This window comes from Seriola aureovittata, chromosome 10 (assembly GCF_021018895.1).
Source record: "Seriola aureovittata isolate HTS-2021-v1 ecotype China chromosome 10, ASM2101889v1, whole genome shotgun sequence".
In the NCBI taxonomy this organism is placed as follows: Eukaryota; Metazoa; Chordata; class Actinopteri; order Carangiformes; family Carangidae; genus Seriola; species Seriola aureovittata.
The window spans coordinates 3,432,471-3,446,124 of record NC_079373.1 but is presented as its reverse complement, the minus strand read 5'-3'; the positions used below and the strand labels follow the sequence as shown (position 1 = coordinate 3,446,124).

The window sequence follows — 13,654 nt, the reverse complement described above, 5'->3', positions numbered from 1 at the left end:
GCTCTGTGTCTCCTGGATTTATAAACAGGAAACTGTTGGCCAACACATTTGCCATATCAACCTTGTAAAGTCTTATGTTAATGCTGTGCTTTAAGCTTGTTCTGATGCCTCCGAGTGGCTAAAATATTAGTTATCACATCTTTGAATAGGTGCAGACTAAAATTGCTGAATGTTAAAGTGTGGTATTGAACAAGACTGTTGTGGAACTTATACTTTTTATACACTACTACTGTGGCTAAAGAGGTAGAATAGGTCATCCACTATTCAGAAGGTCAGTGGTATTCCCGGCTACTCCAGTCCACATGTCAGTGTCCCTGGGCAAGATACTGAACACCAAATATCCCCCAATGTAACAATGGTGTGTGAAAGTGTATGTAAAAGTATTTTATGTGTACAAAACTGTGTGACTTATAGTGTAAAGTGCTTTCACTGGTCAATAGAACTAGTGCAGTCCATTTACCATTTAAAATAACGGGCAAATCTGTGATAAAATTGTGTAATTTCTTCAAACCCACTCTTCCACAGCCTCATACATATTTTTCTGTATCAAAAGACCTTATTGTGTATTATTGCTAACTTACACTGACAAAAATATGACATTACTTTACAGATTATTCATGCTGTACACCATAAAAACTGAATTGCTCTCACTTGCAAAGGAATCGGAGCTCTGATAAACCATTTTATCATGTTTATTGTGGAGTATTTCCAAAAAGTCCCAATGACTCCCTGTTGATGTTATTACCATCCCACTTTGTGTTATACCTCATTTGTGAAACCAGAATAACAGATTGTCTACCTATATTGACAGCATAGTAACCCAAAGCCTTACATATATGTCTTTTGCTGTAGTGACAGTGAGGAACACACCGGGGTCAGCTGCAGTTCACTGTCCTTTTGAGGCCTTATGTGACAATAAAATACACGTACTATGTGCAACATTTCCTAAGTTGTGAGAGAGATGTGGAAATGATAAATGTGCTATAAAGCCAACAATGCACAGGTACAGATATGGGCAGTTGTTAAAGGTTTATCTCACATGACTCAAACTCTCCTTTGAGATAGCCTGTATTATTGAAAGCCTGGTGAGTACAAAATGTCCAACACTTCAGAGGGGTTTTAATAGTTTTATAAGTTATTGATAAGAAAATTTGATATTATGTTGGAGTTTATAATAGAATCCAGTAAGCGAGCAAGAATAGACAGGTTTTTACAACAGAAGGTCTATAAAAATATCACCTTTATCTCTGGCCTTGTGTTTATCTCTGTAATATTCTGATAAAAGTCTACAGCATGACTTTGTTTGTCAGGTGAAAGGGAAGGCGATAGAGTTCATTGATTGTTCATTGAGGTTTGGAAATACAAATGTCATTCAAATGCAGTGTAGGTGGTCAATTGCAAAGGATAAGGCTGGCATTATTCCATACTCAAGGTCCATTTACTTACTATTTTTAGAGCTTCCCTTGCTCAATGGCTAGTTTATTTATTTGTTCCATGACAAGTGAGCAACTCCTTCCACCGAGGAAGACCATGTGATATAAAGCTCATTAAAATGCTAGTAAAAAGAGCATAAATGAAGACAGTATCACATGGTCTTTATGAGTGGATTGAGTTATAGAGATAAAGATTGTGTGATGTAGTTCTTCTGAAAAATCCAGGAGGAGTTGTTATTGTTTTGTCTTTCTTTCTCCAAAGTCAATAAATTAACTTTGATCCATAGCTTTTATGCCAATATAGAGGCAAGGTTAAGGATTGGTGTGGTCACATGGTTTCATTTCACTAAATGATCCAATATTTCATTCAAAATCAAGATTAGAGAAAAAGTCTAAAACTTGACAATTTATGTAGCTACTTTGATTTTTCATGTAGGACTTTTACCTGTAATGGAGTATTTTTATATTGATGTGTTGATATTATAACTTGAGTAAAGGGTTCTTCCAATACTGTTGTCTTGCCATTCAGATTCATATCCTTTAATCTGTATAATATATATCTCAGTATAGCAGCTATCATACCATTATTATCTAGCATTAGCTTTATGGCTACTTAGCTAGCTACAAATGAAACGCCTACACACAAAATGGCATTTTAGTGTTAACATTTGACTACAGACCTTTGTATTGGGCCTTGTTTTCCTCTTCCTAGTTTCCACCTTGCACACCTGAAGGATTGACTCAATCTCTTGATCCATTCTAGCATTGGGCTGATTGATGCACAATTGCAGATTAAAGTGCACTGAGGAGCAGCAGTATTTATTCCATCATGCTCAACTTGTGACTGAAAGTTTTTTTTTATTGCTGTGATTAAAAGGCCGTTTTTGTTGATAACCATGATGTTACCATTATGTCAATTATGTCATTATGCATATTCTCGCACTTGTGTCGCCTCTGCCACTAGCCAGCTCAGTTTGTAACCATGGCAGCCAGTTTCAGAAAACGGAAACTTTTCTGACAGACTGTAATGATGCGTTTAAGTACATTTAAAACTGTGAACTCTTCAGATCTGCTTACCAAAATTCAGAGCAAGCTACTGGGGTGAACTTATTTTCACGTTTGTGATATGGTCTGTACTTCTTGATAATCTTTCTATTGTCTAATGTAATTTCACTAAAACGTTAAAATACTTTATATGCAAATAATTTGTTATGAGTACAGTTTTCTAAGTTATGACTTTGCACCCCTTTAACAAACCACTGTATCACTATTGAAGCACCATGCACTTTAAGTCTAACCACTGAGACAAAGATGAGAAATCTTATCTCTTAAACTTCCTTTGAAGTTGCGAAAAGGAAGACAACTTGTTGCCTAGTGTCATATATAGGTTAACTGTATATCCCTTCTATATTATATTGTGCCTGTGCTGGTTACGACTCTCATGTAATATTTTTTCCGACAAACATGAAAGCAACATGCTGCCTCTCTGGTCACCATAGCAACAGGACGCCACACGGCAGGAAAAACACAATTTGTCGTTCATGACTCTTCGCCAGTCTGTTTTCTTTAACCCAAATACATCGATATTTTCGAGCAGGTGAACCGCAGTATCTGCTGACAGAACTACAAACAACAGGCTGATACTGAAAGCTAGTTTAGCTGGGTCGAAAATGCCTTTGTTAGTGACAGACTACTCATGGACACAGACCGACACGACGGTTTACATACATGTGCCTTTAAAAGGAGCGAAAGTTGGGAAAGTGGACATTGTATCTACAGACGAATACCTCAAGGTAAAGTTAGCTAACAACAGAACACGCTGTGTGTCCATTCTTACTGGATCTTGGTGTCCCACAACACAACATCTTTTTAATAGATAAAGCTATCGTTATATATCCTGTTCTCTTCGTTTAGCTGTACCACATACAATTTTACATTTCAATAACATTCAATGCAACTGACCAATCACATCGCTGTACAATATACAATTTAAATGTAAGATTCTCTATACAGTACCTATGAACTGATCTCCCCTTTCTTTTCTGCACAGGTGCATTACCCACCGTATCTGTTTGAAGCCTTCCTGCTGAAACCTGTTGATGAGGACAGAAGTTCAGCAAAGGTTGGAAACGGAGTTGCTGTCATCACTTTGCCAAAGAGAACCAACAAAATATGGGAAAATCTGATGATAACCACAAGTAAGGGCATCTAGCTGATTTTCTGATCTTTGAATGACTCTGGGGTCACACAGTGATCAATAAATACTGCAATATCAATGATATAAATAAATACATTAAAACCAATCATTATTATTATTATTAGTAATGTCTTTGTTATTACTTCACAGCGTATAAAACAGCAGCTTATTAAAACATTGCTCTTATAGAAAAAAAGTAAGAGAACTTTATCCTACCCTCATAATCTCAAAATTGTATTTCGAAGGTGTTTTACCTTATGGAAGAATGAATTCAACAACCAAAATCTATGTAATTATTAGTGGCTGGGAAATTATGCTCTTCAAGATTTTCAACAATTATTTAATCTACTTATCTTAAGGGCTAATAAATGAACAGTTATTATCAGCTGCCACTGAACATATTGGATCACCTGATGTGCTCTATCATCAAGTGGCACTTGTATTTTAAGAACTGGGGGGGTTGGATTATGATTGAACATAATTGTGCTGTTGCCGGTAGTGACTTCAGTGCTTCAGTGATTTGTAAGTGATGATCATTATCATATTTACTTATGGACAAGGCAGCATTATTTATGTAGTTTTCGTCTTCTTCCTCTTTGCTCCAACTATTCAGTTGAAAACACACTGGCTCCCCTGCAGCTATGATCTGGCCCTGTGTGGCATGTGTCTTAAGCTAAACCCATGATAAACACATGGACAGAAAACATTCAGCTCTGTAAGCACAGCCATGCTGGCCAGTATGGGTTTTTTATATATAAAAACATAAAAAACATATACATGAGTGTTACGAAGATCAAATTTAGGGTTAATGGTTTAGGACTTATGAATGATTTATAAATAATTAATCACTTGTTTGTTTTTCTGAATAAGCTGAAAATTGTCAAAATGGCCCATCACAATCTTTTTGTTCATTTTTACCAGCAATCTAAGACAAGTGCTTGGTATTATATCTCGATAAATGGTTTAAATGATTTATTATATTGATCATTCATTGATAATTGGGTAATCCTTTAAATTGACTAATTGCTTGAACAATAATAAACTTAGGTCCCTAATCAGACCTGATTGAAAATGAGGTCAACATGGACAGACCCAAAAAGAGAGAGAACAGAGCAATGGCAGCAGCATGATGCTCCGCCAATTACCAGCTGGAGTGACGATGTCATAGTTCACTCTGTCCGTCAGCTTAAAAAAAACACTTTTCCCCTGTGATGATGATGATCAGACATGATAGAGAAACTGTAGTCACCTGTATTTAACACCGGTTCTATGAGTACATGTGCAGCCCTCTAATGGACTTCGCTATTGGTTTAGCTGCTCTGCCTTGGCAACAGGGACAGATCTTTGCACTTACCATAAAATCATGAGGCAGCATTCACACGCTATGAGGCACCAGCCCAGTTCAGCTCCCATTTGAACACACATGCATCCAGGTAAGTACTACTTCTATGTTGTGTGTTACACCTAACGGGCATCACTCTTGTTAACCCCCTGAAAGGAAGGCTGTTAGGGATGTGATGTAGTCAAATGTGGGTCTGAATCTGTACAACTAGCAACTACTGACTGGGTGAAAGAGGTTAAGTGGTCATTAAGCCATTGAGTACCAGCTCTCTAGGGGTTTCACAGCCTAACTGTTCGCTCCACCCACTACAGGGGTGCAACCTACTGCCTCATAGCTGAAAGAAATTGTATCTATTATCTAATGATCTAATGATATCTAATGACCTTGCTGAGCCACAAGGAGCATCCTGGGCTACCGGTCTGTGGCAGATGAGTCGCTCAGACCTCCTGAGGTTTGCTGTGTGGTCAACGCAACAGAAGGGACACAAGAAGGGTTAAAATGACAGGTTGCTCAGTTCAACCAGGCTGTGACTTTTTCTTTCAAAAAATGGCCAATTTCAGATCTCAGACACATCTGAGAAGGAGTCTGTGCATCAGTTTCCAAAACTCCAGGTGATTAAGTGCTCTTGATGGGATGAGATTGAACAGTTCTTACCACAGTACTCATCACATCACCCCTCAGGCCAGCTTCACAGTGCATTTTCAGTTACAGTTGCTGCTGCTTACTCCATTTTTTTCAAAGTATACACAGGGGCAGATGTGCTGCAGTAAGGAAGGGGAGGGCGGCTGTGGCTGTGTTGAATGCACATGTGCCGTTGCCACAGAAAGTACACTGGCGGAAGTGATAGACGAGCTGATTTAAGAGGAAAGCTTCTCTGTTTGATTATCTGTGGCCAGATAATCAAACTCTGAAGCTGATATTCCAGGAACCATAAACAACATTTATGATACTGATTAAGAAAACTTGTTAAATTAATTGGCAACTGCTCACTGTCTCACCCCACCTTAAATTCCTCTAACACAATATCTCCTGTGGAAGATTGGCTTCTCTGATTGTATCTGACTTTTCACTTTCTTTATACTAACACATCTGAGACTAACAAAAACTTGGATAGAAACAGCAATCTAGAGTGGTAGTGACACCTAGTGTTCATAATAGGAACTAGAACTACATTTTAACAGTAAACAGGCCAAATATAATTGTAATTTTAAAGTAACTCACAGGCTACACAGATGGAGATGTCAGGCTGCACATAGATAAATTACACACATTCATTGCTGCTGCAAAGTTGTTAAACAGAAATCACCCAACTCTCAGCACAGAAGGGAAGACTGGTTCTAAGACAATTTTTTTTATGTCTACTTTACTCAAATTATCAAATATACATTGTATAACTTTAGATACAATTAATCTAACTTTATGAATCACTGTGTTTTAGATGACAAAGAAAAAAAGAAGGAGATCAGAGAAAGAGCTCTGTTGAAATACCAGGAAAAAGTTTCTTCAGAGTCCAGATCCAAGGCAGAGAAACAGCGCACAGAGAAAAAATATGCACTGGAGACAATGATGAAGGTAAAATCCTGTGAGACCACAATCTACTCATACATCACATCAGCAGGTAAACTGCTCCGCAAAGTGTAAGAATTTATATAAAACATGTTTTGCTTGATTTCAGCTTGAAAAGGAGGAGAGAGAAAGTGTCCAGAAAATGAAGGACGCCGAGCGAGAGAAAACCACAGCAGAGCTGGACGCATGGCAACTGAGACAGAAACAACAAGCAGAGGAAGAAGAGCAAGTAAAACTCCACACACAGCGAGATAATCAAAACAAAGCCGTAACACAGAAGCAAGAAAAAAGATGTTCGGATGGAAGAAATGTCAAACTGGGTTTGTAACTTCCTGTCTGATCAAATTTGCTCCTTCTATTGTGATTGCACTATGAATCTCGATTTCAGTTGGAGTGATAATTTTTAGAAATGATGATGATGTGATTTTTGTTAGGGCTTGTACCAAACAAACATGTTCTCTGATGTCTGGAGAATATGATTTGTAGGCTGGAAAGACTGTCGCACCACAACGCTTCACAAAATGTTGTGACACATTTTATCTTTATCAAAACAATTACAGCTCCTGCAATTTTTTTTGCAGCTCCTGCGAATTGGATATTGCCTAGTCATATTGCGATTCCAATCATATTTCAATTAATTGTGCAGCCCTATTCTCTACTCATTGTTGGTTATGGTATGTCAGTGAACATATTCCTGTGTTTAGATCGAAGAGGCAGTGAAGCAAAGTGCAAGAAAAAACCGGCGGACCTGCCAGCTCCGAGACCTGCTGGAAACATTCAAGTTACATTTACCCCTCGGGTTTTCCCAACAGCCCTCAGGGAATCAAGAGTGCAGGAGGAGGAAGAAGTGAGTCGTCAGTCTCTTTTTCTGTCACCTGCAGATTTTTCCCTTGTTGTTGTACAGCAGTGAGCAAAAAGTGGTAAAACCCCTAAGGAGGAATCTTTAGCAGGAAGTACTCAAAACCTGCAGCACAGTCTCACTCACAGTCGCCCTGTTGACTCTAAAAAGATCAGCATCACCCTCTGGGAGTCACCCCAAGAGGATGAGAGACACAAGTAATACACAAGTAATGCTGTTGTATAAATACATTTTTGCCGCTAATACTAACCTCAGCTCAAGTGTGATACAATCTTCAAAAAGTTCACCGGTGTTAATTTAGAAAAGACATCTTGTTGTGTCACTGGGAAAAGTGCACGTGACTGGATTCCGTTTAGCTGCTTCAGTTTCAGGGTCCTGGTAACGTGTGTGCTGCCTCACTGTCACACTGTCGTGGTTTGCTTGGACATTTGAATAGAGCGAGACATTTTTATTATTAGCATTGTTACCATTAGTAACACTTTTCAGTGCTTTTCCTACTAAAACAAATGAAATGTCTGCACTGAACAAAAAATCTATATCTTAATCTCTAAAATCTTATCTAATGAGTGGAATTCGGTGCAACCCGATTGTGAGACTACTAAAGGCCTAACTAAAGATATTTGTGTTTATGTTATTTTTTGCACTTTTTTAACAGTTGCAGTAAAACAGAAAAACACCTATAATTTAGTTCCATGAATTACAAGGACTGAAACATAATAGTTCATTATTAATGCAGATTGTTGATAACTGAATGTCATTTACAGAATCTCTGATGACCTCTTTAAAGCCACATGTGCTCAGTGATGCAGTGCAAGAGACTAAATAGAGGCATTAATGGCATCATTTCATTAATTTCACAGAGAATGATTACTTTGTTTTCCAAATGAAAACAGACTTCCATATGAATTACATTATGAATGTGTGTAATTTAGGTTTATTCACCATCATATCTGTGCACCACTAAAGCTGCATTCAGAACAACTTGAGCCCTGTGTAATACAGACACTCATTTCTAAAGTACCGGTATGTCACCCCTGGAATACTCAACCTTATGGGCGTAACAAATGCATACAGAAAAACATATGCCAGTTTCAAGCAGAATCTGTCCCCTGTGAAAATCAATCAATAAATCAGGCCTGATGATCACAGATTTTTTTTTTTTTGAGCTAAATAAAAATGGTCTCTGTGCACAGAGACTCTTTTATGGGTCTAACGAAGAAATGATATGAAAATAACATTGTTGGTATCAAAGTTTTATCTACAGCTTAAACACATCATGTGCTTTGTGAGCGCGGTCACACTAAGTTTGTACTTTATATGTTTAAATCAACCAGTGGCTCCACAAACAAGCTGAAGCCAGACGTGCAGTTAATCCAGATGTTGAAGAGCTGAAGGACCTGACGGAGGAGAATAGGAACCCTGACTGGTTAAAGGACAAAGGAGAGTAAGTGAAGTCTTGTCTCAAATCTATTTAACAGTGTTAATTTTTTTCTGACCCATGAAGTCACTAACCTGACTCTTTCAGCAAGTGTTTTGCGACTGCGGACTACCTGAGTGCAGTCAACGCCTACAACCTGGCTATCAGGCTCAACAGAAAGATCCCAGCTCTGTACTCAAACAGGGCGGCATGTCACCTGAAGTTAAGAAATCTTCACAAGGCTGTTGAGGATTCCTCTCAGGTCTGTACTGTCTGTGTGTTTTTACATTATCTGTGTCCATCACAAGTTGTGTCTGCTCACTGCATTTTCAAAATGAAACTTATACGTGTTTTAAACTTCATTTAATATGATTTTCAGAAGTGACATGTGACAAGGTGCAGAGGTTAGCACTGTCACCTCACAGCAAGATGGTTCTGGGTTTGAATCCTGGTTTTCTGTGTGGAGTTTGTATGTTCTCCCTGTGCTTCTGTGGGTTACTCTGACTTCCTGCCACAATTCAAAGACATGCAGGTTAGGTTTAGGTTTATATGTGACACTAAACTGTCTGTAGGTGTGAATGTGAACGTGATTGGTTGTTTGTCTCTATATGTCAGCTCTGTGATAAACTGGTGACCTGTTCAGGGTGCACCCCACCCTCGCCCAGCTGGGACTGGTTAGGGCCCCCCTGTGACCCTCAAAGGATAAGTGAAATAGCTAATGGATGGATGAATGGACATGCCTGACTTCCTGAGTAGAAAATCTCACCTGCAGGCACTTCTGATTGTATTTTTCCTAGATGAAAACAGGACATGCACAGAGCTATAATCAAACTTAGAGAAGTGAAGCAGGAGTGTAGTGATGTCACTTCCTGTCAGCACCCCTGAACTGCTTACAGTGTTTTCGAGGGAGCTGAATGTCCAGTGCACTGTGTAGGTTTTGGTATTGGGACACTATGGTGAATTCCTGTTTCCCTGACTATTACAGTTCCTACTGTAGTAGAGGCAAATCAGAGTCTCTCTATTTCAGGCTGTAGTTAATGTGCACATTAGTGAACAGACCAGAAGTCACCCAGAATACCCAAACATCTCCACACAGTACCATGTTTTTTCAGTTTGTTTCAGTTTCTCCTGTATTACCACGTCTGACATGAGCTCAGCACACTTCAGGTTGTGAGTTAGGCTGATATCGAAGTTGTATTAATCTGTTATAATGCTTTTATGTAAAGTAGGAGGAAACATAAAGTTGGTCCACGTTTCTCTGCAGGCCCTTGATCTGCTGACTCCACCAGTTGCTGCTAATGCAGCTGCCAGAGCCAGAGCCCACGTCCGCCGAGGATCTGCTTTCTGCCAGCTACAGCTCTATGCAGAAGGTCAGCCAGTTTGTCTGTTTGCTTTGGTACACTGTTACTATTCAAGTTGAGATTTCACATTTTGTTTTTAGTGGTAATCTCACACTTTGTGTTGTTAAAATATAATGGTAGAGTAACAATACATCACTGCAGCATGTTGGTCAGGATGATGACTTAATGGCTGAACAGGTGACTACGTCCACCTGCTCTGTGTTGTCAGCTGATGTGTTTGTGTCATGTTTTCTCAGGGCTACAAGACTACCAAGCTGCTCTGAAGATTGACTGTCACAATGAAGCACTGCTGGCAGACACACAGAGGATACGAGACATTATTCAAGGCACTGCAGCTCACCCTGATACACAGTGAGGCACGGAAATATACACTGTACATATCATGTATAGCTTCTTATTGTTTGAGTTGTTTGTCTGTTACAAAATGATTTAATAAATGATAACAGAGAACCAAAGGGACTGCATATCAGTAACAATACAGTCAAATACTATGTGAATCCCTGCCGCAGTCAGTGTGAGACAGACCTGCTTCGAGTGCAAGGGAGACATGACACTATCTGTGTGTAGAGCGCCCTCATGTGGTCAAATGTTTCACCTGCTAAAATCAGCTGTTTCAGTGTCAGTGCGTTCATTAATACACAGTGACTAAAATAAAAAATAGTCAACGTCTGTCTTTTAAAATTGCTGGCCTTAGTAGTGTTTTTTGTTCACATGAACATACATGAGGACTAGTTCAAACTTTTATCAGTGTATTTTCTGTCTGTTGAAAATATCTTGATAAGGTGGTAATTTAGTACATGTTTACAGGTTTGTAATTTAAAAATATTTGAGGGAGTGAATAAGGTGACAATAACCTTAGACTGTCTCCGATCCTTCTGCCAAAGAATCTCCATCTTAGAAAAGAAGGATGTAGCTCTGGCTTCAGCAATCAGCCAGGTCACTTTGGAACCTTGGCTGATGAAAATTCCTGCCTCGGCTAAAATCCTTGATACTTTTCCTTGCTCAAAGGACCCATCAGTGTTCGTTGCTGAGGGACAGAAGAACACAGATCTAGACACAGTTTGTGGTGTGATCATCAGCTTTTATTAAGTTTCATCAGACTGACCACTCTACCCATCCTCACTCTACAGTATGATAATACATCAGTTTCAGATTGAAGGGATTTGGAAAATGGCACTTTTCTTTGCAAACACAGACTTTCTGTGAAGGCCCTTTTTTGCTGTGAAGCTGAAGTGCAAATTGAGGTCAACTGATCAGACCGTGCAGCGGGTCAAGACCCAGAGCCACTGGGTCATGGGAAGGCCGCTGTGAGTTTCTAGATGATTCTGGAAGACGTGGTTGGTTTGGTGCTTTATTCTTACCTTGAAGCTCTGTTTTAGTTGCTGGTTCTAACATCATGTCCAGGCCTTCTCAAATTCCTTTAACATGACATAATACTGACTCATAACTCACAACACTGAGCATACCAGCTTTAAAATATGGCTCCACAGAAAAGCAGATCAGAGCTCCAGTTCTGTGTGACTGTGAAGTAGCACTTGAAGATGTCGACCACACACCCTGCCCTCTGTCAGTCGACACAATTGAAATCTGTAAACACCCCGTAAAGCCGCTTTTCTAATTTTTTTTTCTTTGACCAATTTTCTGTTTTCTTCTAATCTCCTAATCAAATGTGCCAAAAGCTTCCCAAAGAATTACAAATGGTTCAAATTCAGCGTCAGCAGAATGGGATCATTAAGAGGCTTTGATTTGTAGTGGAGCTGCATTGTGGCCGAGCAGTTCAAGTGAATGATTGTCAGTGAATGACTTCTCTAAAGCATTTGAAAAGAAACACAATTCCACCATGCATAGACAAGCGAGAACGTTGAAGTGTTATTACAAAAGATTAATGCGAGTGCTTGGAAATGAAGGTGTATCCATGAACTCCTGCTGGAAACTCACTGGACGACTTCGCTTTGGGTTTTAGGTTTTGTGGTGAGAAAGTTCACATGACAGTTCATATATTTTCATTTTAGGATTTTGATTATGACCGAACCTGTTCTGTCAGTGCACGAGCATCTCATGATTAAATGTCTGCATCTTCCAGGCCTCAATTTCGAGTGTTGGACCACTGACCACACAGAGCTGTGTATCTTCACAGGATAGATATTTTAAAGCTGCTCTCACGAATTATTAAGCCTCCATGCATTCAGGTTGTCCGTCCGTCCCATTCTTGTGAAAGCGATATCTCAGTAACGCCTTGAAGGAACTTCTTCAAATTTGACATTCATTCATTCGAAGGACGAACTCAAAGGTCGCTGTGACCTCACAAAACATGTTTTTCTTCCATAACTCACAAGTTCATTCACTAATTGTGACACCATTTAACTCAAATGACTCTAAGGATAAAATTAAGTGATGACAATTTATATCCCTTTTATATCCATATAAGCATTTGCCAGGAACATTACATTACAGTTACGGCTCATTACATCACTGAGGGAAGGATAAATCAGAAAGTCTTTAAAACAAAAGTGGTCTGTACAAACAGGAGCAGTGGTGGCTGAGGATAAGGCTCAAAGTTACAGCTATCACATGGATAATACATCTAACATGGGTGTGGCAGTAAATACCTCAGTGGTAAATGGACAGTAAAGATCCAGGATGGGATCATTCTGAGTAAGAATCATCAGTCTGTGTATTAGTAGTAGAAAGATAAAGTTACAATATCATTATTATTTGTGTGTGTTGCACTCAGAACTGAACAGAGCCGAAGAGAAGCCTTAGTCAGAGCACGACCTTGTCCATCCAGGGAAAGACTTACAGAGAACTGGAGATGTGTAGGGACATGCCTTCTGACCTCTGACCCCTGCTCTCCTTTGCTGTCAGAGCTGGACCTCTCATACCTGTGTGTACAGGCCTTCTGTACCCCTCTGCTGCTGGAGATACAATCAGCCCAGAGAGATCACACAGAAAAGGCCGACATGTTGATTTTTCAAATTTTTTTTTAATATTTAGCTATATTCATTTTTTTTTTTCGGTTGTAATTTACATTATTAATTTATATAGTTTCGGTTTATAGTTGTTTTTCTTGATTGTCGCTCACAAGAAAGAGTAATATTTATTTTAATAAATGAAGGGAATGAATGAAGAAACCTTCCTGTCACAGTTAACTGAATAAAGCCTAAAAAATAAAAATAAAAATAAAAAATTAACAACATTTTTTAATCGGAACCGAGATTGGATATGAACCAGATTCGATGAGCAGAATCGCAATTGATAACACTGAAGCAATACCCAACCACAGCTACCACCAGACCCTCCTCTCTTCCATTACCCCCTAACACCAACAAATTCCTCTTAAATAAACCTTTCTCTCTCCCCCACCCCTCTCTGTCCACGTCCTGCGTTTGAGTCCCCCTTGAGCTCTTAACACCTTCCTGTTCTTCTGTGAGCTGCGTTTGATTGGCAGGTGGTCGGCCCTCCTGGCAGGGTGCTGGAGC

The 13,654-nt window shown here is 39.3% G+C and overlaps 1 protein-coding gene across 1 annotated transcript; it reads left to right on the top strand.

Annotated features, from left to right (window-relative positions):
- Positions 1-2,943: 2,943 nt before the first annotated feature.
- On the top strand, positions 2,944-10,850 carry dnaaf4 (dynein axonemal assembly factor 4). The gene is made up of 9 exons (XM_056387639.1): positions 2,944-3,226; positions 3,484-3,631; positions 6,411-6,544; positions 6,648-6,858; positions 7,243-7,385; positions 8,732-8,841; positions 8,923-9,076; positions 10,079-10,184; positions 10,412-10,850. The coding sequence occupies exons 1-9, from the start codon at positions 3,104-3,106 to the stop codon at positions 10,528-10,530; spliced, it is 1,248 nt and encodes a 415-aa protein (XP_056243614.1). The 5' UTR covers positions 2,944-3,103; the 3' UTR covers positions 10,531-10,850.
- Positions 10,851-13,654: the final 2,804 nt, after the last annotated feature.